We start from the raw sequence: 24,702 nt of genomic DNA, 5'->3' as shown, positions 1-24,702 counted from the left end.
CATCTTTCCTCCATTTCTTTTTTCATTTTAATTGGAATGTCGTGGTGAAAAAAAATTTTAATTCTAAAGCCCTCTTACATGGCAATATTATTTGACAAAAACATCCCATAGATCTGCCATGCCTATTAGGACCACCCTTTCTCAGACATTTGTCTATAACAAGGAGGAGACAGAGCAGTGGGTAGAGAGGGAAGAAGAGTCAAAAAGAAGCATGGAAAAGTTAACACGGTCCTGAGCACGTTTAGAGAAAAGCTAGAGTTGAGGCCAGTGTGGTCCTAGGACTAATCATAATGTTCCAGGGTGATTACATGGCATCCCGTTTTAACAGCTTCAAAGGTTCTTCAACAACTGAGTAATAGAAACAAACAGCATCTCTGTGAAGCGAACTAGATGTCATTAAAAACCCTCAGGAGACGGCTAAGAGCCTGCCATTTGACACTTGGCTGCAGCCAGAGTAGCAGAGATGGTACTAGAGCTGCGCTCCTGCACACTAAACACAGGCACTGAAACAAATTGCACACAGCAAATTTAATTTCCTGATTGTTAACACCAGACAGGAATTACAATCAGCCTCTTTTTCATTGTCTTTAAAGTAAGTTAAGCACTGCTTTGTGTCATTGGCTGTTTAACAGAACAAGACAAACTCACCAAATGAAAACAATTCTCTAGAACCCAGAAATCCACCAGAAGCCAGATTAGGTAGCACGTGTTTTCTGTCTTAGAAAAGCACTTAACCCTTAACCAGCTGCCTCTGTCAATACTTCCAGGCATCTACTGCCCAGTTCCTAAGTGCCCTTCCACCAACTGGCCCGAGCTTTTTCACTTCCCAGCTAATTCTGAATGACCCAAATCCTCCCAATCCTTCGAGGTCCACCTCAAAAGTTACTTCCTTTATGAAGCCTTTTCTGATCCTAATCAGAAGAAAATCCTTAATAGCTGGTACCTCCATATGACACTTAAGTCCTGCCACATCTTACAGCCTACTGCCTTCTCTAATTAAGTTCCCTGCGGGCAGAAACTGTATTTGCACTTACGTGTGTCTCACTTCCCTGCAGCAGCTACAGCTATGGCCCCAAAAAGCAGGTGCGCTCAATCAGCATCTGTGACCTTAGTACCCAGAGGCCAGTGGCAGCCATGATTCCAATCCATCTCAATTTAGGTCACAGAAATTCTTCCCGGACCTTTACTAGTAAGTCAACCCACTGCCTCCTTACTCCCAGAGAGTAAATAGGCTTGGAGTCATGAAGTATGACTGCACAACAGGTCCATATCCTTTGAGAATCCTGAAATGAAATGAGGGAGCAGGAAGGTGCGCACACCAGCAAGCACTGATGGAGCATTCATCTACACATGGGATACAAATGCTCAGATTCCAAGCTGACCAAAACGAGGGCTTTAGGGACAAACCAACAGTCATCACCAACCCTGGAGTTCTGCCTCCCGCCACCTCCCAGAGCGGGCTCACCTGACACAGGAAAGTAGCAATTCAGGAGCTTTCCTGCTTTCAAGCAGACCGCAAAGAAGCTCATCATTCAACACTCTGCCAAGGCTGTCATCTGCTAGTTGAGAATTAAACTACACACGTCGGAAATTTCAACAAAGGCCCCCTCACCAGCTGTCCACCGGTTATGGTGTTTGCACAATTCAAAACAGCACAACAGGCGTAGATTTATTCCGGGTGGTGCCTATCAAGGGAAGTACAACTACGTGCTGCTACATTATCTTGACGCCACACAATTTAGTTTATTAAAATATGAGTGAAGATGATAATCCACCCCACCTCTGGAAACTTAGCAAGCTTGACACAAAAAATACCACTATTTCAAGTGTCGGCACATACGCAAGTCTCTCCCTCCCATCTTCTTTCTGAGATATGTATCCTTTGCAAACGGAGGAGTAACGCAAACACAACCCAAACTCAAAAACGGCACACTACCAACACGTTCCCAGTGCCAAACCCAAATTATCCAGGCCTCTGCTCCAGACGTGAGAAGCCCCACCATCTTGAGGGCGGCCAGGGAACTCCGGCTCCGGGGACGCGAGTGGACAAACACCAGTGGCGGGCGACCAGGCCGAGGCCACAGAGCAGGCCAGACCCGGGCCAACTCCCACCGGCGGCTGGGGCAGGCGCTGGAGCCCGAGACGTGAGGAAGAAACCCGGCCAGCTCGTCCCCTCCCGGCCACGGGTCAGCCGCGGCCGAGCCCCAACCCCGGGCCGCCCGCCCCGGCTCACCCCGCCCCGGTGGGCAGCGGCGCGCCCCGGGCCCGGCCGGGCCAGCTGCTCGCCGGACGCCCGCGGCCGCTCGGAGCTCACTCGCGGCGGCGCGCGGCGGGCCCGGGGCCGCTCGGTACCATCCTCCCCGCCGCGCCGGGGGCAGCGTCCGGCTCCGCGGGGCCGACGCGAAGACCAGAAGCCAGTCGGGCTCGCGCCGCCGCGACACGGGTTGGTGTCCGGGTCCGGCAGTCGTAGTTTCCGGGTAGAAAAAAACACCACCGCCAACGCCACCTTAACCCCCGACACCTGGCGTCCGACGGCGGCGCGGCCGGGACAAGACTCCTCAGTCGCGGGTGGCGGAGACCACGCCTCCTGGCTAGGTCACGTGAGGGGGCTTGCGCGTGAGTACGTGGGCTGCGTGCGTGCGGGCGTTGAGAGCGGGACGTCGTTTTGTGTGTCTTTGTGAGTGGGATGTTGTGAGAGTGTGCGTGCGTGGTGCACGGTTGTGGATGTGTGTGTCAGTGTGTATCATGTACAAAGCCGTGGCTGGTGCACATACGTGGATCTCTGAATCTGTGCGCGAGTTTAGTGTCTGGTGTGAGTGCAAGATGTGTGCGTGTGTGTCTGTGTGTTTCTCTGCTCCTGTATTAATCACTGCTGATGAAAGTATCGCTTGGTACAATCAAAATTATGAAATAATTTTGTAAAATGATTTAAAATAATTTTGTAAAATAAATTTGGCATTGTCCAGTAAACTTGAAGATACACATCATCTCTGGAGAATATGTGTGACCCTGGAGAAACACTTGCGTATATGCACAAGTAAACCAAATAATGTTGATAGCGTCACTATTTGTACACACGAAGAACTGAGGGGAAAAAAAAACGCCCATACAGTCAAATGTAAACCTAGACTTAGGTATATTCATAAATAATCAAATACAAAAGAGCTGTGAAAATAACTGAAAACAGCTGACACACAAGGGGGCGCAACCTCAGGGAGCAAATCAAAAAAGGATTCATTGCAGCATAATTCCATTATATAAAATTCCAAAACATGCTAATCTCATGGACATATTGTTTAGAGATGCATACATAATTGGTAGAACTCTGACAAGCACCATGAGAAAAGATGCACAAACTTCATGTTAAGTGTTAAAATGATGGAATTGGGGAGGGGCACACAGGGCACTTCAAAGGTAAGGGAAATGTTCCCTATCTTAAAAAGTCTCATGGGTACACAGCTATTTAATGAATTTAAGTTACTGTTTATATTTTATGTGTAAGTTAAAATTTTAATTTTGTATCTACTAGATAGCTAAGAAAAACAAAAAACGGGGAGGAGGGATAAATTGGGAGATTGGGATCGACATATACACACTACTATATATAAAACAGGGGCTTCCCTGGTGGCGCAGTCGTTGAGAGTCCACCTGCCGATGCAGGGGACACGGGTTCGTGCCCCGGTCCGGGAAGATCCCACATGCCGCAGAGCGGCTAGGCCCATGAGCCATGGCCGCTGAGCCTGCGCATCTGGAGCCTGTGCTCCACAATGGGAGAGGCCACAGTCTCTCTCTCTCTCTCTCTCTCTCTCTCTCTCTCTCTCTCTCTCTCTCTCTCTCTATATATATATATATATATATACACTAGGCTTTACGGGCCGTGGGGTCTCTCTTGTAACTGTTCATCTCTGCCATGCAGCATGAAAGCAACAGAATGAATGGGAGTGGCTGTGTTCTAATAAAACTTTATTTACAAAAGCAGGTGGTGGGCCAGATTTGGCTGCCGGCCATATTTTCTGACCCCTGCTTTAGGCTGTGAGAAACTCAAGGCTGCATCCCATGGTCGACTGGAAATTTATGGTTGAAAGTGACAAATTCTCTTAAAACATGAATCAAATATTACAGCTTGAAATGCTGTAATCCTAATTGCCTAATAACTAAGAACCTTCAGCCATGTCCCACTTAAAAAATTCTCTCCTCTTCAACTTTTCTCTAATAAAAACTCTTCAAATCTCATTATCTTCCTGAAGCCCAAGGTCTAAAGCACCAATGCCTACCATCCTCTCCCTTCTCAGTTCTCTGGGGAGAGTTGGTATAAAACGGTGCTTTGAAGTGGGAACTCTGCGGGTGTAAAACGGGGTGGCTGCTATGAAAAACAGTATGGTGGTTCCAAAGAATTAAAAAGAGACCCACCATGTAATCCAGCACTTCTGGGTATACATATTAAAAAATTAGAATCAGGATACTGAAGAGATATCTGCACTGCCGTGTTCACTGCAGTACTATTCACAATCGCTGAGATGTGGAAACAACCTAAATGTCCACCGACAAATGAATGAATAAAGAAAATGTGTATACAAACGATGGAATGCTACTCAGCCTTAAAAAAATAAGGAAATTCTGTGCAAGCTATTATATATAAAACAGATAAACTACAAGGTCCTACTATATAGCCCGAGGAACTATATTCAATATCCTGTGATAAACCATAATGGAAAAGAATATGAAAAAGAATGTATATATATATATGTATGTATTACTGAATCGCTTTGCTGTATAGTAGAAATTAACACAACACTGTAAATCAACTATACTTCAATAAAATAAATTAAAAATTAAAAAATATTTTTTTTAAAAAAGGGAAGTTCTGCAATATGGGACATGGATGGACCTTAAGGACATTATGCTAAATGAAATAAGCCAGACACAAAAAGACATGTACTGCCTGATTCTACCTCCAGGTGGTACCTAAAAGAGCCAAATTCATAAAATCGAAGATGGGAAACGGAGGTTACCAGGGGCTGGGGAAATGGGAGATAGGGAGTTATTCATCAATAGGCGTAAAGTTTCAGTTAAGCAAGATGAAGAATAAGCTCCAGAGATCTGCTGTGCAACACTACCTAGAGTCAACAATCACGTACAATATTTAACAAAAAATTGTTCGGAGGATAAATCTCACGTTGAAAGGATAGATCTCACGTTAAGTGTTGTTACCACAATAAAAAGTAAAAAAAAAAAAAAAAAAAAAACTAAACTAAAAAGAGTGGGGCTTTGGAGCTAGAGGCCTGGATTTGAATCCTGGCTTCCCACTTCAGCTCTGTGATCTCGGGCAAGACACATCTCTGTGCATCAGCTTCCTTTTCGTGTCTCAGGGTAATAGTAATACTTCCCCGCAGGGTACCTGAGAATATTAAATGTATTGTTCTAGGTGAAGCACTTAGCACAGTGCCTAGCACCGTATTAAGCACTAATTAAGGCTACCTATTATTATTCCCGCTAGACTAGGTTTATTAGACACATTCAAGAAGTAATACATTTTACAGGCTTGCTTAAGGGTACCTTGTACGTAACAGCTGAATACATGTGAGGTGCTATAATTACTCCACTGGGCAGTTAAATCCACATTTAAAAGTGCTTTGTCACTTTTGGTGTATCTTACACTCATTTAAGTCTTGAGCTATTTGACTTTTCATATTTTTACAGCTTCCTATTTCTACTGGGTTGTAAATAGGCTGAAGGCAAAGTCCAGGACATGTGCCTTTTTACAGTCCCACCAGCACTGTTCTATATATGTAGCCTGGACTCCACCTATATTTAGGGCAGAGAATTAATACGGTTTAAAGGAAGACCCTTCCACAGACTACCTCGTCCAGCCCCCTGCTGACTGGTTCACTTAAACACACAGAAAGGGCTCATTTCAGAATGAGTCACTCTTATTTACAAAGTACTAAGCGAAAGTTTCCACTTGAAATAGTGACCGTGTGCATCACCCCCTCACTTTCCAAATCAGGAGAAAATGACCAGACTCCTCCTGCATCCCGCCTGTCCACCACCCAGAGCAGATGCCACCAGAATTTCAGGTTATTTCTGACGACAGACTCTTCTTAGTGCTTAGAGGAGATTCCTCTATATTTAAGAATGCTTACCAGTCTTCTGGCTGCCACTCCAAATCCAAGAAACTAGATTTCTTTCAGCTTCATTGACTTTTTATTAAGGGAACAAGCAGTTTTCTTCTGGCAGGGAAACCATGCAGCAGGTGCGTACTTCTGTAGAGGAAATTTAAACCAGATACCTATCCCTGCACACAATTCATTATTCTTTTAAAGAGGGGCAGGCCTCAGAACCTTCCAAGAGGGTGATTCCACCCCTAGAGGTGGCATTCTGTATTGGCAACCACCAAGAGGTTGCCTGGGAAACCCTGTTCAGAGACAGCTGTGTCACTTTTAAAACAAACTTCTCCCTTTAAGAGCTAATGTGTATTATTACAATTCTGTGTCCTGCAGTGGTTTGGAGCTTTTGTTTTTATACTATGAGAATAATTTTTTCCTGTTTTCTGATGACTAAACAACCATGGTATTGTATAAAGTTAGGAAAACTTAGAAAACTTTAAAAAGGAAAATTAAAACCATCTGTAATCCCCTAACCCAATGGTAACTACTGATGAGATTTTACTGTATTTCTTTTTTTTCTCTAGCATTGCTTGGGATTTTAAAACAAATTTGGAACTATGCTTAATATTATGCAAGGATAGCTATCTTCATACTTATTCTTTAATTAAAACATTCCCCTCTACACACTTTAAACACTGACTATTTTAACTTCTGTACTTAATATTTTTATATAAATTTTTGTTTTTTAATTATTTTCTTAGCATAGCTTTATAGAAATAGGATTATTGTGCCAGAAAAGTAAAAAGATTTTTAAGGCCCTTGACACGCAGCCCTGATCTGCTCTCGGCAAATGTTATAATTTGTGCTTTCATCAATGCGGTACATTTCTCTGGACATTCATAGTCATAAAATGCTATATTTGCCATAAGATGTTCACCTTTGCCAATTTGACAAGAAAAACATTCATTCTGTTATTGAATTATTTTCTATATCTTTGATTATTAATGAGGTTGAATATTTTTCATCTGTTGTCCATTTTTAAGTCTAAATGGTGAATTGTTCATGTCCTTTGTTGTATTTTTAAATGTTTGAATTTTCTTACATTTTCTTGTTTGAAAAAGTACTTAATTTTTTTTTCATATTTGTATTGGTAATTTGTCTTTCTTTTTCTCCCCCAGCTTCATGGTGATATAATTGACATATCACATTGTGTAAGTTTAAGGTGTACAACATGATGATTTGATACAATATGAATATTGTGAAATGATTTGATACAATATGAATATTGTGAAATATGTGGTATTTTATGTCTGGCTTCTTTCCCTCACCATAATGTTTCCAAAGTTTATCAATGCTGTAGAATGTATTAGTATTTCATTCTTTTTTTATGGCCAAATAGTATTCCATGGAATGGATATACCATTTTTGTTTATCCATTCATCACCTGATGGGCATTTAGCATTTTTCTACATGATTTTAGATTTTAAAAATTAAACTTTTTATTTTGAGAGCATCACTGATTCACATGTAGGAGTAAGAAATAATAGATCCCTCCAATGGTAACGTCTTGCATAACTATGGTACAATACCACAACCAGGAAATTTACACTGCAACAATACACTGGTTTTTTACAGATTTCACCAGTTTTGCCTAATATTGTGGTTTAGCTCTAGGCAATTTTATCGCATGTGTACATTTGTGTAATCACCCCTGCAGACAAGACACAGATAGATTCCACACCAAAGAATCCATTGTGCTGCTCTCTTATAACATTCAGCTCCCTTCTCACCCTATTCTGAATCCCTGTAAACCACTAATCTGTGCCCCATCTCTATAACTGTCATTTTAAATTATATATTTTAAAAATTATATGTATAAATTGACTCATACAATATGTAACCCTCTGAGATTGTTTTTTCTCCACTCAGTATATATCCTTTAAGATCCATCCAAGGAGTTTTATCGGTAGTTCATTCTTTTTATTACTGAATAGTGTTCCATTGTATGAATGTACCACACTTTGTTTAATCATTCATCTGTTGAAGGATATTTGGATTGTTTCCAGTTTGGAGTTAACATGAATAAAGGCGCGATGAGCATTTGTGTATATGCCTTTGTGTGAATGTAAGTTTTCACTTCTCTGGGATAAAAGTCCAACAATGCAGCTGGTGGGTTGTATGATAATTACATGTTTGGTTTATAAGCAGTTAATTATTTTCCAGAGTAGTTTTACCATATTAGATTTCCATCAGGATTGTATGAGTGATTCACTTTCTCCACATCACTGTCAGCATCTCCTTCTAGGCACCATGGTTTCTGATGAGAAATCCAATGTCATGCAAGTCATTGCTCCGTTATAGGTAATGTGTCCTTGCTAACTACTTTTAAGATTTGTTTGCCTTTAATTTGGAGAAGTTTGTGATGTGTCTTTGCATGGATTTCTTTGGGTTATCTTGTTTGCGGTTCACTCAGCTTCTTGAATCTATAGGTTTATGCCTTTGGCCAAATTTGGTAAACTTTCAGACACTTTAATATTTTTTTAGCCATAGACTTTTTCTTCTCTCCTTCTGGGACTCCGATGACAAGAATGCTAGATCTCTCATTATTGTCCCAGAGGCCCCCGAGGCTATCACTTTTTAATTTCAGTCTATTTTGTGTTTAGCAGATTGGGTAATTTCTATTGATCTATCTTCAGTTCACAAATTCATTTCACTGTCATCTCCCTTCTGATATGTAGCCCATCCGTGAGGTTTTGGGTTTTTTTAAAATTTCAGTTGTTGTAGTTTTCAGTTCTAACATTTCCATTTGTTCTTTTTTTTAAAGATTTTATTTATTTATTTATTTATTTGTGCCGGGTCTTAGTTGAGGCAGGCAGGCCCCTTAGTTGTGGCTCCAGGGCTCTTAGTTGTGGCTTGCTGGCTCTTTAGTTGTGGCACGTGGGCTCCTTAGTTGTGGCATGTGAACTCCTAGTTGCGGCATGCATGTGGGATCTAGTTCCCCGACCAGGGATTTAACTCGGGCCCCCTGTATTGGAAGCGCGGAGTCTTATCCACTGCGCCACCAGGGAAGTCCCCTTATTTCTTCCTTGTATCTTTGTTTTGCTGGGACTTTCTCATTTGTTTCTTTCCTTCCCCAGTCCTGGATTCAGGCTTTTCTCCAACGAGCATGCTGAATCAGGGGTGGCCGAGAGGTTTGTCCTCACCCCCAACCCCCTCCCAAATGGCCAGCTGGCTAACAGCCAGATGCACCTTCATGCCCTCGCCCAAGACACCACAGGCATGTACACCCAGCCCCAACCATTCCAGAGTGCCCAGGCCTTGGCTAGAGTGTCCGCAGGGTGGGAGCAGGGAGACCAAGAACCTAGCCTGGGGTTTGAGGAGGGGGAGACAGGACTGTGCATGAGTTGGACTCCAAGCCCCCATTAGGCTCCACTGTCCCATCAGGCTTCACTTGAAAGCACAAATTCAAAGATAAAATTAAGAATTCCAAAATGGCAAAGATAGAGCATTAAAGTCCAAGTGCAGGGAACTTCTGGGCACAATCCCCGTGTATGTTTATTCTTTTGTTTCTCACTCAATTTTGTAATTTTGTTTCATATAAATGCTAAAAGCTCTTGTTACTTATAGGTGATTTATATTTGTTTCTATTGTGAATAAAATTTTCCCATTATAATTTGCTAACTGGCTAGTAATGAGAATATAGAAAAGTCATTTTTTAGTTACTTTTGATGGCTATTTTAGTATTTCTTATCTCACCACTTTAGTAAAATTTAGTAAAGTTTCAGTATCAGTTCTTAGGTTTTCTACATACAAGTCATGTGAAGTAAGTCAGAAAGAGAAAGACAAATACCGTATGCTAACACATATATATGGAATTTAAGAAAAACAAATGTCATGAAGAACCTAGGGGTAAGACAGGAATAAAGACACAGACCTACTAGAGAATGGACTTGAGGATACAGGGAGGGGGAAGGGTAAGCTGGGACGAAGTGAGAGAGTGGCATGGACATATACACACTACCAAACGTAAGGTAGATAGCTAGTGGGAAGCAGCCGCATAGCACAGGGAGATCAGCTCGGTGCTTTGTGACCACCTAGAGGGGTGGGATAGGGAGGGTGGGAGGGAGGGAGACGCAAGAGGGAAGAGATATGGGAACATATGTATATGTATAACTGATTCACTTTGTTATAAAGCAGAAACTAACACACCATTGTAAAGCAATTATACTCCAATAAAGATGTAAAAAAAAAAAAAGTCACGTACAAGTAACAGCGATCACTTGAGCACTTAGCATTACTAGGTACTGTTCTAAGTCATTTAATCCTCACAACCCTTTGAAGCAGGTACCATTATTACCCCCATTTCACAGATGAGGAATGTGAAACATGAGAGGCTTGCCCACGGCCAAAGAGATAATAAGTAAGTGGCAGAGTCTAAATTCAAAACCAAATCCAAGCCTTTTAGCTGGAGTCCATGTCCTCAAACACCATGCTATAATAACTGTATATTGATTAGATTAACCCCCTTGATTTCTGTCTGAAGACTGAGTGCCTTTTTCTGACTGCGTCAGAAAAAGGGTAATTGTAGTGACAGCAAATATCCTTCTCTTGTTCTTAATTTTAATTAATTTAATGCCTGTTTCATTTTTAAGTATGATAATGATGGCTGTGGCTTAAAAGGGAAACCTTTATAACATGAGAATACTAATAATGTCTATTTTCCTAAGATGAAGAACCAAGAATTAACCTATTTGCAAGAGGAATGGATCAGGAAACTTTATTGATAAGGACTTCTGTTCCAAAAGTTTATTCTAATCACATTTATAGTACATAAAATATCAATACTTTCTTGTTGAGAAAACAAACTCTGGCCATAGTACTGATGCTGACTTAAGAGAAATACAAGAGTCCAAATATGAAGAACTCAACCAATATGAGATATATACAAAAAAACAGTTCAACGATTTACTTTAAACATAGGTAAGAAGTCAAGAGAAGACAGCTTTTTGGGGAGGCTGATATGCATTTTATTTAACAAACATAATGTACAACGACTAAAAGAACGGTATATTCCCAGGAGAATTAAGAGTGTGTATACCTGGATTAGCACCTAGAAAGTACATAGAAAAGAAAAAAGAGGAAAGCTTTCTACGAAGACCATCTGGGCCCAGGTTTCTATGAGCAGATTCTCCCTGTATTTGATGGTAACTCTTTACATTCCAAGTCAGCTTGGCTATCAGCTGACTCAGTTAACTGCTTCATGTCTTCAGTGCTTTAGGACAACAGATGTGTCAACGTGATGGATTTTATATGTTAATTTAAGTAAAGGGTAAAAAGTTTTATACCCACCCCAGTTTTATTCCAAAACTACTGCACTACAGATTTATGGTACACCATTAGAAAGATACTGGAAAAGCAAAGGAAGCTTTCTTAACTGCTTGTGTGATGTGATCTTGTTCAAAAATGGTGCCCTGGGAATTACAATTTCACAGGTACACTGAGAATCTGTAGAAATCACTGAATGCAAGGAGGATCATAATGGTGTATTTAGGTTATGAAAGGTTCCATTAGGATTAGAAAAGGTTCCACGCTGCCAGGGGCTGTAAAGCCTCACTGCATAAGCTATCAGTTCACGTTATACTGTGCATTTAGTGCAATATTCTTTGGTTACATCATATTACCCACCAGGAGGAAAACTCCTTTGCTTACAAAGTAGATCAGTAGTTCCTAACCGGGGGCAATTCTGTCCCCCAGGAGACATTTGGCAATGTCTGGAGATGATTTTTCACAACTGGGGGGGGCTGCTACTAGCATCTAGTGGGTGTAGAGGCCAGGGACACCGCTAAACACCCTACAGTGCATGGGGCGGCACTCAAACAAAAACGTCCTCAGGCTCCAAACAGTACTGAGGTTGAGAAATCCTGAAAGAGGCTTATATGATGTGTGTCTGGGTTGTCCATAAAGTCAGAATTACACCATGGAGGCAGAAAGGCCCCCCTGCACTTTAAAGCTCAGAGGGATTCCCCGTCAGCTCTCATCTGCAGAGACCTATTCAGTCCTGTCTTCTGACCCAGACCCAGGGCCACCTCCCTTACCAAGAGCTCAGTAAATATTTGCTGAATGAAAGGAGGAAAGAGGTGCCGAAAGCATGGTTCAGCCTTCAATTGACAAGTTACTTCAGTAACTTTACATGACCTAAAAAGTATCCTCAACCTCAATAGTGTCACATTCTCTGACTGTACAGGACCTCGAAGTTAGGGCTAACACACTGTAACGATGGAGTTAACATTTTAGGGGAGTATGTCTAAATACTTCTAGATTCATTTTAGTGGGGCAAACCAAATAAAATGGTGTTAAAGGCAAACATTCAATATACTTCATTTTAAACTTAAAAAAAAAAATTAACACATGAAATGCCATGCACAGCAGACACCATTCCTTTTTTTTACATATTTACAATTTTACATATTTACTTAGCAATATATCTTCTATCTTTACAATTATAAAATTATTTTAAACTGTAGAACAGTGGTACCGTTGTATTTTCTTAAACATACATTTTTGTAGCATTCATTTGTTTTATCCTTTAAAAGGCAATTATTTAACCAAATCCAAAACACACTGAATGCCACAGAGAAAGCACGTAGGAAAATCATGGAGAAAAAACAGATTTGCAGACAAAACTTTCAAACAAGTCTTAAATGAATCTATTCAGTGACTCAAATAAATAGTACTTTTTTTACTAAGTCTCCCCAGACAGGAAAAACAAAACAAAATGAACAAAACAATCCCCACAAACTGTACCTTTAAAAATGCTCTGATATTTATAAGCAATTAAGTTATACTCTAGACCCCAATCAGTGGACTGTAGTAAGGGCTGGCTATAATTTAGGCTCAAATAAATACTATCCATGTAAATTTTCATCATCCTGCATAAACTTGAGGTTGCAATGGTGGAGGAAGTTTATCATTTTCAACATTTTCAGAGTCAATAGAAGCTAAAGACTGATTTGGGGGCCTAATTTCAAGTGGGTATTTCTCAACAATGTCTTGAACCTCTTTTGCGATTCCATCCGTCCAATCTATTAGGTCTTTCTCAAGCTTCTTGGCTTCATTCATAATCCTTTCCTGCCGTTCATTCAATTGAGACAGGAGATCCAAATTCTTATACATCTGCTTAACACCTAAGCAAGCATCAGGAGACCAATTCTCAGATTCCTGCTTCCTGGGAGAAGTCTGGCCAGACATGTATCGATCAAAATCTTCCTGACTTAAATTCAAAGATTGAGCGTCTAATTTCTCAATGAAAGCCACGGCACAACACTATAAATATAAAGAAGAGAATGTTATTTATTATAGTTCTATGAGGAAAGCTACAAATATTCAAATAGAATGTTAAAAATCCTTTTATTATGGAGAATTTAAAACAGAATCAAGTCGACAAAATAATCTCATGAGCCTCCATGGACTTTCACAGCCACTCATGTTGTTTCCTTTCTACTCCCATCTGCAATAATACATTTCTTCCTTAAAAAAAAAACAAATTAAATCTAATTGTCATCTCCATCGAGTCTGTCAGAAATTCCGTCCTCTCCTTGGGTCGTTCGCAGGTCCTAGGGTCTTGTACAGAGTGAAATATTTGAAGAGGCACCTTCAGTATTTGTTCTGCAATGGTTATCACAGAGTTTCCTGTGTGGTTCCTTGAGGTCAGAGGCTCTCTGCTTCCCTGCCATGCTGCAGGGCAGAGGAATCCCTGCTGTGGCCAGGAGCTCCACGGCCAAGGATCTGGGGCCATGCCCCGTAAGGCCCTTTGCTTCTGAGGCCGTGCCAGCTCCACAAGGCCCACCCAGCGCACGGCCAGCCGCTGAGCGTGTCCTCAGGTACTGGTGTGGCACACAGATCTTTGGTCCTCAAAGAGAGATTTTAACATCAAACGGTTAAAAGAATAAGCTTAGAAATCAGACAGGCTGAGTGAATTGCCACCTCTGTCACTTTGACAGCCCAGAGTTGTGTGACCCTAGAAAAGTTACCTTAGCTCTCTGTGGTTTCCGCATCTGTAAAATGGGGGAAATACCACCCAGATGTATTGTGAGAATTAAACAACATAACACATGTAACATGCTTAGCTCACAGGTCTGTAGTAAGCAATGAATAAATGGTAGCAATTATTAGTACAACAAATGCAAATGTTGAGTGACATAGACATGGTAGTTATACTTTCTTATATTAAATTTTTCTACAAGGAGCACATACCATTTTCACACTCTTTTAAAAAAAGCTATTTTCATAAGAAAAACACGCACTATAAACAGGAGAAAATAGGCAGCTCTCAGAATTTCTTCTGAGAAACTCATTCATGGGATCTTACCTTATTATTCATAAAAAAGCGAATCACCTCCTTAAAGAATATTTAGCAAATCTATTTCAACAGACTCATCTGATGATAATGTGCCCGTCTGACCCTTCCCCACGGGCTCACACTATGTGTGTGGAATCGCTGCAGCCCATTATCTGGAAAGAGGAGGCATCTAAGACGATTCTAACATTCCTGGCTTAGGGGAGTAGATGTGCGGTACTGCCACTAATGGAGATAGTGTATATTGGAAAAGAAAGAAACATTTGATGGGAAAGCAGTTTCAGTTTTGAACAAATTAAATCTGAGGCGCAATAAACAGCTGGGAGTGGAGCTCAGTGTGAGGTCAAAACAGGTGACCTGCGGGTCCTCACTGTACAGGTGACCGGCAGAATTACGACCAGAGGAGACAGTCTAGGGAGAGAGATGCACAGAGGACAGAACCCCAAGAATAACTCATTCTAGGGTAAGTGGAGGACACGAGGCCTAAGAAGAACCCAGGAGGATGGAGTGGAATTATGGAAGCCAAGGCGCATGAGAAGTTCCAGAAGGAAGGAGTCATGAGGAGTGTTAAAGAAGTGAAGTGAAACTGACAGTTCCCATGAGATTTGGCAACTGGCAGGTTTTTTACTTTTGCCACAGCAGTTTCATTGGGGCAGTGGGAGTAGAAGCCAGACTCTCAGTCAGGCAACGAGAGGATGAAGAAAGAAGATGCGAACACTGTTAAGGCTGTAGGTCAGGGGGCTGGGAGGCTGCAGAGTGCAGGTGATTCAAGTACCCATCTTTTTTAGACAATTCACCAGAAATGCTTCCTTATGTAACCTGGCCTCCCCTGCCTACCTATCACCCTGTACAACTTCCAGCACAGGAAACAGAGAACACAGGGTGTCTCGAGGCTCAAAAAGCCAGGGTGTCGCTGGCTTGACAATAAATCTAGTCTAAAGCAAACAAGCAGTAGTCCAGCGGTCAGTAAAAGGAAGTATTCTGCCTTATAACTGAGATGTGCATACTTCACTACTGTTCTGCCTAGAGTCAATTAGCACTGTAGAAAAACAATAGCTGAAAATCATTTCACATCCTCTAACCTGATGCTTTCTTAAAATATCTCAGTATTCAGTTTTAAGACATAACTTGTAAAAATAAAACAAAAAATAAATATTAAGTCTTTTAATAAAGGAAACAGTCCAAGATCTGACTTACTCATGGTTGAAACAACCAACTAAGTGAAAGGCTCTTATACCCAGGAGCACAGAGGCAAATGCCCAGCAGCAGCAGAGACCCCTCAATGTGGCCGTCATGTGTCCTGTAGGGGAACCACAATGGCTAAGTCCCAGGAGGTGGCATGTGTGCATGGCCTGGTCACATGTGCTCTGTGACACCAAGCAAGCATCCTCAGCTATGCTGACCCCTCAACTCAGAAGCACTAATGTGTCACAGGCCTGTGAGTGACCTGTCACATCCTTAAAATAAATACTTTCTTGCTTCTTCTCCGTAACACCAAGAAATCAAATACTCACCAGGTTGGTGAAATAGTAGCCATCCTCTCCAGTCATCAATCGGCTTGGGTTGCAGAAGCGGGTGATATACTGGATATTGGACTGAAGGCGTGGGGGGTTGCCCTTCAGAACAATGTAGATGAGAGTGGGTAAGAAGTCATCAGCTGAAGCTGGCTCGTTCTTGGTGACCTTGATGGCATTGAAGATGTGCTTGCTGCACTTGGTGATGCAGGCCAACTTATCCCGGGGCACACGCTTAGAATCCATTTCAATGATATCTGTAAAGGAGAAAAGATGCTGCTTCCAGTGAGAAAGTCATTACATCAAAGAGGCATTGGGATAATCATATTTTATCTACTAAGTTACAGAGGTACCCTCGCTAACCCCTTCTCCACCAGTTAACTTAGTGTATGAAAAACTTAGACTGTAACAACAGTAGATACTAGCTCACACTTAGGGAACACATGACGATGAGCCAGGCCCTACTCACTGTGCTCTACAAGCATATTTCTCTCCATCCCCAGATTATGCACGTGCACTATTATCATTAAGGGAACTGAGGTTCAGAAAGGTTCAGTGATTCGCCCCAGATCATACAATAAAAAGGGACATGGGGGGATCTGAAGTCAAATCTATCTGACTCTAAAGCCCATTCTTTTAATCATGATGGTACAAGTGTTTATGAGCTCCACAGAGAAATAAGCAGAGTCTCTTTACTGTTTTTTTTCCTATTAATACATTGTATAACTCAGTTTAGAAGGCCTCATTTGCATAATGCTTTTTAGAAATGTGGCTACTATATTGATACAAGGCATCTCTGTACTGGATATCAAAGTGCAAGCGGCTGAAATCCATCACATGGAGGTCCATGGTGGCCAGTCCTCGTGGCATGTAAATCTCCACTAGCAGCGAATATCTACAACACCTTTATGATACTTATAACCTGCTGGTTAGCAGAGAGGATGAGCATGGGTATACATTTAACCTCATAAACAATATTTTATTTCTCACAGAAATATTTCACTGCCCTTAACTACCACTAAGTCCATCTGGTGGGCTCTTATAAGTTCATTCTTTGTCACAAAGACTAGGGGGCAATGAGGAATAATCAAGTGCAAACTCAGCACTGTCAGAACAACACAAGAGGAGGGCAGGTGTGTGCCTTTGAAGATGGACACATCGGTTGCAGTCTAGAACATCATGAAAGAAAAGAGCTGAGGCAGCTTAATTTGACACCAATTTCTTGCCATTAGCAGGAATATAAGTTCCAGATTTACATGGGATGGTGGTACATGCCAAAAAGTTCTTTCTGCTCTTAGCTCTCATCCCTGAGGTCAGCTACCTGGGGAAACCCTCACAGGACCACCAGCCATGGAAGACTAATGTGTGTGGAACAGGAACGCTGGACAGTGCAGAGGCCTGATTGTAACTTATTAATATTTCCATTCCCCCACTTACCTGTCTATTGTATGAATGATATAATTTTTGTTTTATTGTTTAGTTCCTTTAATCTTTTAATTCTGGGTTGTAATTATTGTTACTATGTCTCAGTCTATTTCTTTTTCTATTTAAATAGAACTTATTACCAAAAAGATCTGGGGAAATGTATATTTTTTATACCATTTTCATCCTATTTAGCCTTCTGCCTTTTACTGTTGGTTTTCATTCTCTATTTCAAACATTTAACCATTTTCTCATTAATCTTTATTCTTTAAGTTTTAAAATGAATGAAATGTGAATTACACGCATACATCATGTTATTGTGCTTCACAGATATTGTGCTTTTTAAAGATTGAAGGTTTGTGGCAACCTGCGTCAAGCAAGTCTCTCAGCACCATTTTTCCAACAGCATTTGCTCATTTCATGTCTCTGTGTCACATTTTGGTAATTCTTGCATATTTCAAACCTTTTCATTACTATTATATTTGCTATCATGATCTGTGATCTTTGATGTTATCATAGTAACTGCTTTGGCATTTTTAGCAATAAAGTATTTTTTAATTAAGGTATGTATATTGTTTTTTAAGACATAATGCTATTGCACACTGAATAGACTACAGTCTAGTGTAAACATAACTGGGAAAACAAAAAATTCGTGTGACTCACTTTATTGCGATATTTGCTTTATTGCAGTGGTCGGGAACCGAACCTGCAATATCTCCGAGGCCTATCTGTACTTTTTATCTGGATACATGTGTAGCTGCCACTGCCAAGGAGCAGGGCCAGTAGTGTAAAAAGGAAGAGAACAAGAAGGAAAAGGAAGGAGAATAAAGGGGAAAACCCAAGGGATTTCTCCCACACTCTTCATCTTGTTGTGAACACCACCCTTCCTAAGTATCCTTTAGTCTGAGAGAAGTTTCTTTTAGTTTCTGGATCGCCCACCCCAATGAGCAGTTCCATGATTTGCACTGCGCTAAAGTCTAAACTAGGAGACATGGAAAGAAAAGTAAACAAAACAGGAAACTCACCACTGTATTAGTTGTTCCTCTAGTAATGACCTTCCCTTCCCAATCTACCTGCTATTATTTACTTTTCAGAGTCCTCAGATACTGCTTTGCACCTTCTGTTCAGGGCTTTTAATTAGTATGAAAGATAGGGTTGAGTGTGGGTACTCTATCTTAGCAGATGTCCAGGCTTATCTTTAATGGGGTTTTGAAAACAAAGTAGGCTATACTTCTAGGTCAGTCAACCTGGGCACTACTGACATCTGGACTGGATAATTCTGTTGTAGTGGACTGTCCTGTGCATTGCAGGATATTTAGTAGCATCCGGGGGTTCCACTCACTAGAAGACAGAGGTCAACAGAAATGGCAAAGGCCTCAGCTCAGTGTATTTATAAACAAAACTGACAGTCCTCATTAGTAGCACACAGGACAATTTGGAGAAATTTCACTGATTATCTCCATATTTAAGACCGTTGTTACAGACTGTCCTTTCTAAGGCTGACAAGTTTAGAGTAGGAAGAAAGTGATCATATAAACTTTGGTCCTCAGAGACAGAATGTGTCTGCACTTGGATTGGCAAGAAGAGGGGGCTAAGATGAGAGAGTAAGAAGGCTTTTAAAATTTTGTGGCTGTATTTTTACTATCAAAAGATCTCTTGAAACACCATCTTAGATGCCTCAAGAGAAAAGTTCCACCTCTCAAATTCTTTTTTAACATCTTTATTGGAGTATAGTTGTTTTACAATGGTGTGTTAGTTTCAGCTGTATAACAAAGTGAATCAGCTATACGTGTACATATATCCCCATATCTCCTTCCTCTTGCGTCTCCCTCCCCCCCTCCCTATCTCCCTCCCACCCTCCAAGCTTTGTGACCACCTAGAGGGGTCACAAAGCACGGAGCTCATCTCCCTGTGCTATGCGGCTGCTTCCCACTAGCTATCTATTTTCCGTTTGGTAGTGTATATATGTCCATGCCACTCTCTCACTTCGTCTCAGCTTACCCTTCCCCCTCCCCATGTCCTCAAGTCCATTCTCTACGTCTGCGTCTTTATTCCTGTACTGCCCCTAGATTCTTCAGAACCATTTTTTTGGGAAAACTTAAGTACAAGTTTCAGGCTTCATCTTTGATCTCTTACAGATGTTCCCTGAGCAAAAGATGGGGTTGGAGGTGGGTCTTGACCCAAAGTAGTCATTCATGGGACCCATGAGTAGCCTAGAAGAAAAGCTCTGAACAACAAAGTGGACAGTATTTAGTGAGGCCAATTAAACTCTACAAAGGGAAATACAGAAAATAATTCATTTCTTAATGAGAGCTGAAATGCAAAGCCGTACAAAGAGAAGCAGAACCTGAGAAAGTGGAAGAATCATGTTAACCGGGAGATAATTCAGTCCCTAGAGGGGCCTTGAAGCTAAGTTTCTGTGACAGCCTCACCTCCCTTCCAACCCTGAGAGTATCTTAAGCAAACCACCCCCCCCATTTCTTCCTGTAACTTGAGTCTCTGGTTCTGAAAACCAGCGGAGCCTACTTAATGGCACGCCTCCAGCATGGCTAACATCAGCTGGCCCACTCTCCTTCCCAGCAGAATTTCATTAACAATCTCTAAAGCATCAAGTCTTTCCAACTCTTCTCCTTAATTAAGAAGTTGGGCAAGTTGGATGTCTTCTCCATTAGGAGCGTTTATTTTTGTTTTTCTGGGTTTTTTTTTAAACTTTTGTGTTGCACTTCTGCTGGATTATTCCTATGAATAAGAAACAGAAACCTTATTAGATGCCTGGACCTGTCCAGAATGTCAGAGCCACATCGATTTAGGGCACTTCATTTACTTCTTGAACAAACCAGAAAAGTAATTCAAAGCACATCTCTGATGAACAACTAATTAGAGGCATCATTTTTTTTTAAGCTTTATGATCTTGTCATAGACAAAGATTTCTTAGATTTCTTAAAAAATACACACACACACACACACACACACATATTTTTTTTAAATTTAGTTGTGCTGGGTCTTAGTTGCGGCTCACTGGCTCCTTAGTTGCGGCACATGGGCTCCTTAGTGGTGGCTTGCGGGCTCCTTAGTTGTGGCATGCGAACTCTTAGCTGCAGCATGCATGTGGCATCTAGATCCCTGACCAGGGATCGAACCTGGGAGGGCAGAGTCTTAACCACTGAGCCACCAGTGAAGTCCCTAGAGGCATCATTTTAATATATAATTCTAGCTTGGGCATGACCCTACCTCACCAATTCCACCTCTCAAAATTATTTTGAATATATAAATGCAACTGAGTTTTAAGAAATTTACCCTAGCTGTATTTGGCTTTAGTTCAATGCTCAAGAAATAAGTCATGGAAAATGAAGGGGGAAAGTGGTTTACCTGCCAATCTGCATGCTTCAAATTCATAAAACTAACACTCTTAAATCACTTTTACCACATTCCAACACAGCTTTGGCAGTTTGCATTTTAAAAGTACTTTAGGAAGACTGTCTTTTTACTCACTGAAATAAGTATAGATTTATAAAGCCAAATGCTAACTTCAAGGGAAAAGCATCCAAATATAAAAGCTCTCAGTCTCACTGACCTGTAATTGCTTTCACCACCATATCAGACACTTCTGGAATTTCTTCATTAACAGGGACACAAAGCATCTGAGGTGTAACCCAGTGCAGGGCTCTACCGAGAGAGAGAAAGAGAGACAGTGAAAAAAAGTCCCAAGGATGGACTGTAAGCAATTACCTTGCCATTTCCTCAGTTAAGGGAATGGGGATGGGGCACCACTGACTAATCAGGCAATCCTAGGCACACGCACATACTAGGAGCTCAGCTGATGTGCTGAAGTAACTGGAATCCTAAAACAAGGCTTCTCTTCTGCACTTATCACAAGAAAGCAGAAGACAATTTTACTAGCTGAAATGAGATTATACTATGATTGAAAAGCACTTGATACTTGAATGAGGATCTGAGAAGCCTCTGCTGCTCCCTGGCCTTACTGTTGCCTTTTTGGCTCTGCCCTCGACTTCTGAGGCACACCAGAGCCTGAGTAAGAGGTCAACAAGCATGTGTCACCTCTGCCTGAATCACTGACATTGCTGGTCACATGCTACCTCTGCTCCAGAGATTCTGCTGCTGACCCTCACCACTTGCTTGACTAACACTCTCACCCTGCACCTCAGTCCAAAGCCCACCTAGTTACTTCTGGCTCTGTCTTCCATCTTCCCAAGATCAACTCCTCACTTCTGGTGAGACATCATCAAGTACAAAGCTACCAATTACCAGCCCCGCTGTCTGGGAACCCCATTTGCGATTCCTAGGTCCCTCTCCTCCAGAAGCACCTCATCATGCTCAGGCTTGGCCCTGTTCCCACATGTAGACGGCCTCTTTCCTCAGTGTTTTGCTGCCATTGGAATGCAGAGCACTGGGGCTCACTCTTCTGGCCATGGAAGAGTGGGTGCTTTGCGAAGTGTTAGCAACCCAGTGGTAGCGGAAAGATGCGACTGGAGGAATGGCTGAATCATATCACAAGCACCCGTGGTAGGAATGAGGAAAAACGACACACACTGCCCTGATATGGATACTCACAGCTTCCTGCCTGACAAGATAGTTAGTGCAGTGAAATGAGAAAACAATGAAATTTCCTCCTGTTCCTTGGAGATTTTGGGGATTTAAACAGTCTCACATATCAAACACGGTTCTTATCTAAAGCTGCCTGGATTCAAATGAATAAGCAAGATGGTGACTTAAGCCTTTTCATCCTGTCAATTTACCACATTCCTTTTCTTTCTGACACCACAAAGGAGTTTATACGCTAAGGATGGCAGGTACCTAAGCTGTTACTTGCTCTGAAGGTTTGAAACTCAAGTGTCCTGTTTTCCTGCAATGTGTTCTTCCAACAGGAGGTAGTAAATAAATAACAACAAGAAAAAGCAGAACAATCAGCTACCTGATCCTTTTTTGAATAGCGAGATCTTTCTTCTCATCATCAGTAGTTTCTGGACAGAACACATATTTATAGAGACGAGTCATGATGTACTTTTCAATCTGATCCATTATCTTCTCAACTCTTTCTGGAGGCACTGAAATATCCAAATGGATATTTGAATGAAGGATGAACATTTAAAATTAAAAGTATGTTTTCACAGTACTTTCAATGTAGCAGAAAACTAATTTACCAGAAATACATTAAATATACTCAGAAACAAAAGTATAAGATGTCACATTAAAAAATACCCTTTAAAAAATTACCTCAACTTTTGGGGCTGCCTTTTATAGAACCCCTACTTCTAACTTAAGCTGTATGGCAGGACCTAACAGTTGTACACCCTGCCAAGTGGGAAGACCTCAGCATGGGTCATTCCCTACTGCTACATTAGAAAAGCACATGAAATTCCCAAGACTGATGAATGCTGGCAAGACTCACCCTTTCATTTTTCTGAGGTTTCCTATGAAACCTTAGGGGTTGCTCTGAGGTATACATATACGGCAGATTTCTCAGATATACATGTACGCTAAGTACACCCTAAAATCTACATCAATGCAAGTCAAATTCAAGAAGAATCCCTAAAAACCTACAGCACGGCCAGTGGTTCTCAATTTCTTTCCTGCCCCAACTCACATGAGGAACACAGGGTCATGAACAACGACTCACCAAGATGGCAATTCCAAGATGGGGGTTTCATTTAGAAGCCTCCCAAGGGGTTTTAGTCTGTCCCTATCCCTAATGAAATTATTAAACATTGCTCAAGAAATTATCCAATTGCTTAATTATCTTGGAATGATATACATGGTGGTATTCAAAGACACTGTTAAGTATAACACCAGCTACCTGAATGTGGAGTAATTTACAGAACAGAGCAGGCAAACCAACCAAGCCTTTTGAGAAAGAGGGAAACTGCTAAGAGACTCAGCAGTAGGCCCTATGCAACTACCAGCAATCCCTCAAAGGCAGGCTAACAAGGTATTACCTTTTCCACGAGTCTGCATTCTCTCAGCCACATTCTGGTAAAAATCCTGAGTACACTCTGACTGTTCCTCAATGCTTAAATCCTGAAACAAAGGGACGAAGAGTCTGCTTAGTAGCTGAAGAAAGATCACGAGGAAAGCTCTAAATTTTACGAAACCCACTTCTTGAACTAATCTCAAAAGTACTTACAAATTAAATTAATGCTGCAGGGGAGAAAAGCCTGTCCATTAACATTATTTACAACATTCCATGACCTCTCACTTCTTTTTGCTGTATATACACATTTTTATATGGGTACAATGCATACTTTGATAATTTGCATGTTTATGTACATTTTGATTTATCTAATCTACTTAACCATCTGATGGCTTTATAATATTCCACTATATTAACCGATTTATTTAACCACTTCTACCACTGTGTACTTGGGTTCTTTCCCTTTTTTTGCTAATTATATATTGCAGCTATTAACAACTATGCGAAGACTGTTTCTTTTAGGTTATTTCTTTGTGATTCATTTTCAAAAGCGGCATTAACAGCTTAGTAAGTCTGGACAACTTTACAGCTCTAAACATCCATTGCTAGATATATAACCTTCAGAAACTCCAAGTACAGTCACTAACCATGTAGGTGTGCTTGTTTCTCCACAGCCCCCTCTAACACTGGGCTTTATCATTTTTATTTGGTTTTACTGATTTTATAGGTGTAACACAAATATATATATTCACATATACTTTCTTCCAAAAAATATCTGAAGTCTATATAAAAGATAAACACAGTTCAGCACAATAACCTAGAAAATGATAAACAAAACAAAACACGGACAGAAACAGAAACAGAAAGTAGAGCCAGGAAAGATAACACAAAAATGTATTCCTTGAAGATACAGAAGTTAGCAAAAAGTCAGCCCATAAATTTGTCTCTAACTAAACTTTCTAGCAATCATCACTAAGATGAAAAGAGTCACATAACTGAGTGTCCAAAATGTAAAAGCAAACTAATTCTTCAGGTGAAATTCTGACACCAAAATCAGGAATTTCTGCAAGGGTTCTCATAGATTTCATCACAGATGGGCATGAATACGGCCCAAGACAAATTCCACAGGACTGCTTCTCACAGACCACCTCTGCACAGGCCAATGACACGGGCCAATAAAGCCCTGATGAAGCACGCAGACCCTGATGCTTTGGCTACCTTAGAAAAGATGCCTTGGGGTGAGGGACAGTGACCAAACCTTGCCTATCTGCCTTTACAATGTCTCTCCCGTCGAACCTTCCCTGGTTTGGGTCCTCATTATCTCTCACCTGGAGTTCAGCTGCTCTCCCCACATTTGATCTTTTCTCTTCTCAA

The 24,702-nt window shown here is 41.2% G+C and overlaps 2 protein-coding genes across 10 annotated transcripts in view; both read right to left on the bottom strand.

The window, feature by feature from the left end:
• TMEM248 (transmembrane protein 248) overlaps positions 1–2,521 on the bottom strand; it is a 32,314-nt gene extending 29,793 nt beyond the window's left edge. The window contains exon 1 of one of the 3 annotated variants that reach the window (XM_060122687.1): positions 2,507–2,521. The gene's annotated coding sequence lies outside the window, so the exon portion shown is untranslated. Of the gene's footprint in view, positions 1–1,465; positions 1,969–2,233; positions 2,351–2,506 lie in introns of those variants that run through there. The other 2 variants (XM_060122684.1, XM_060122685.1) reach the window with 2 other exon arrangements.
• Positions 2,522–10,857: 8,336 nt separating this feature from the next.
• Positions 10,858–24,702, bottom strand: part of RABGEF1 (RAB guanine nucleotide exchange factor 1) — an 87,531-nt gene continuing 73,686 nt past the window's right edge. For 4 of the 7 annotated variants that reach the window (XM_060122325.1, XM_060122326.1, XM_060122330.1 and 1 more), the window contains 5 exons: positions 23,354–23,435; positions 22,333–22,465; positions 20,974–21,065; positions 15,978–16,234; positions 10,858–13,430 (listed from right to left, as the gene is read on the bottom strand). In XM_060122325.1, the coding sequence (XP_059978308.1) occupies positions 13,032–13,430; positions 15,978–16,234; positions 20,974–21,065; positions 22,333–22,465; positions 23,354–23,435 (963 nt within the window). In that variant the 3' untranslated portion in view covers positions 10,858–13,031. The other 3 variants (XM_060122327.1, XM_060122328.1, XM_060122329.1) reach the window with 3 other exon arrangements.

The sequence above is a fragment of the Lagenorhynchus albirostris genome, chromosome 15 (genome assembly GCF_949774975.1).
Source record: "Lagenorhynchus albirostris chromosome 15, mLagAlb1.1, whole genome shotgun sequence".
In the NCBI taxonomy this organism is placed as follows: Eukaryota; Metazoa; Chordata; class Mammalia; order Artiodactyla; family Delphinidae; genus Lagenorhynchus; species Lagenorhynchus albirostris.
This window is presented reverse-complemented; position numbering and strand designations above follow the sequence as displayed.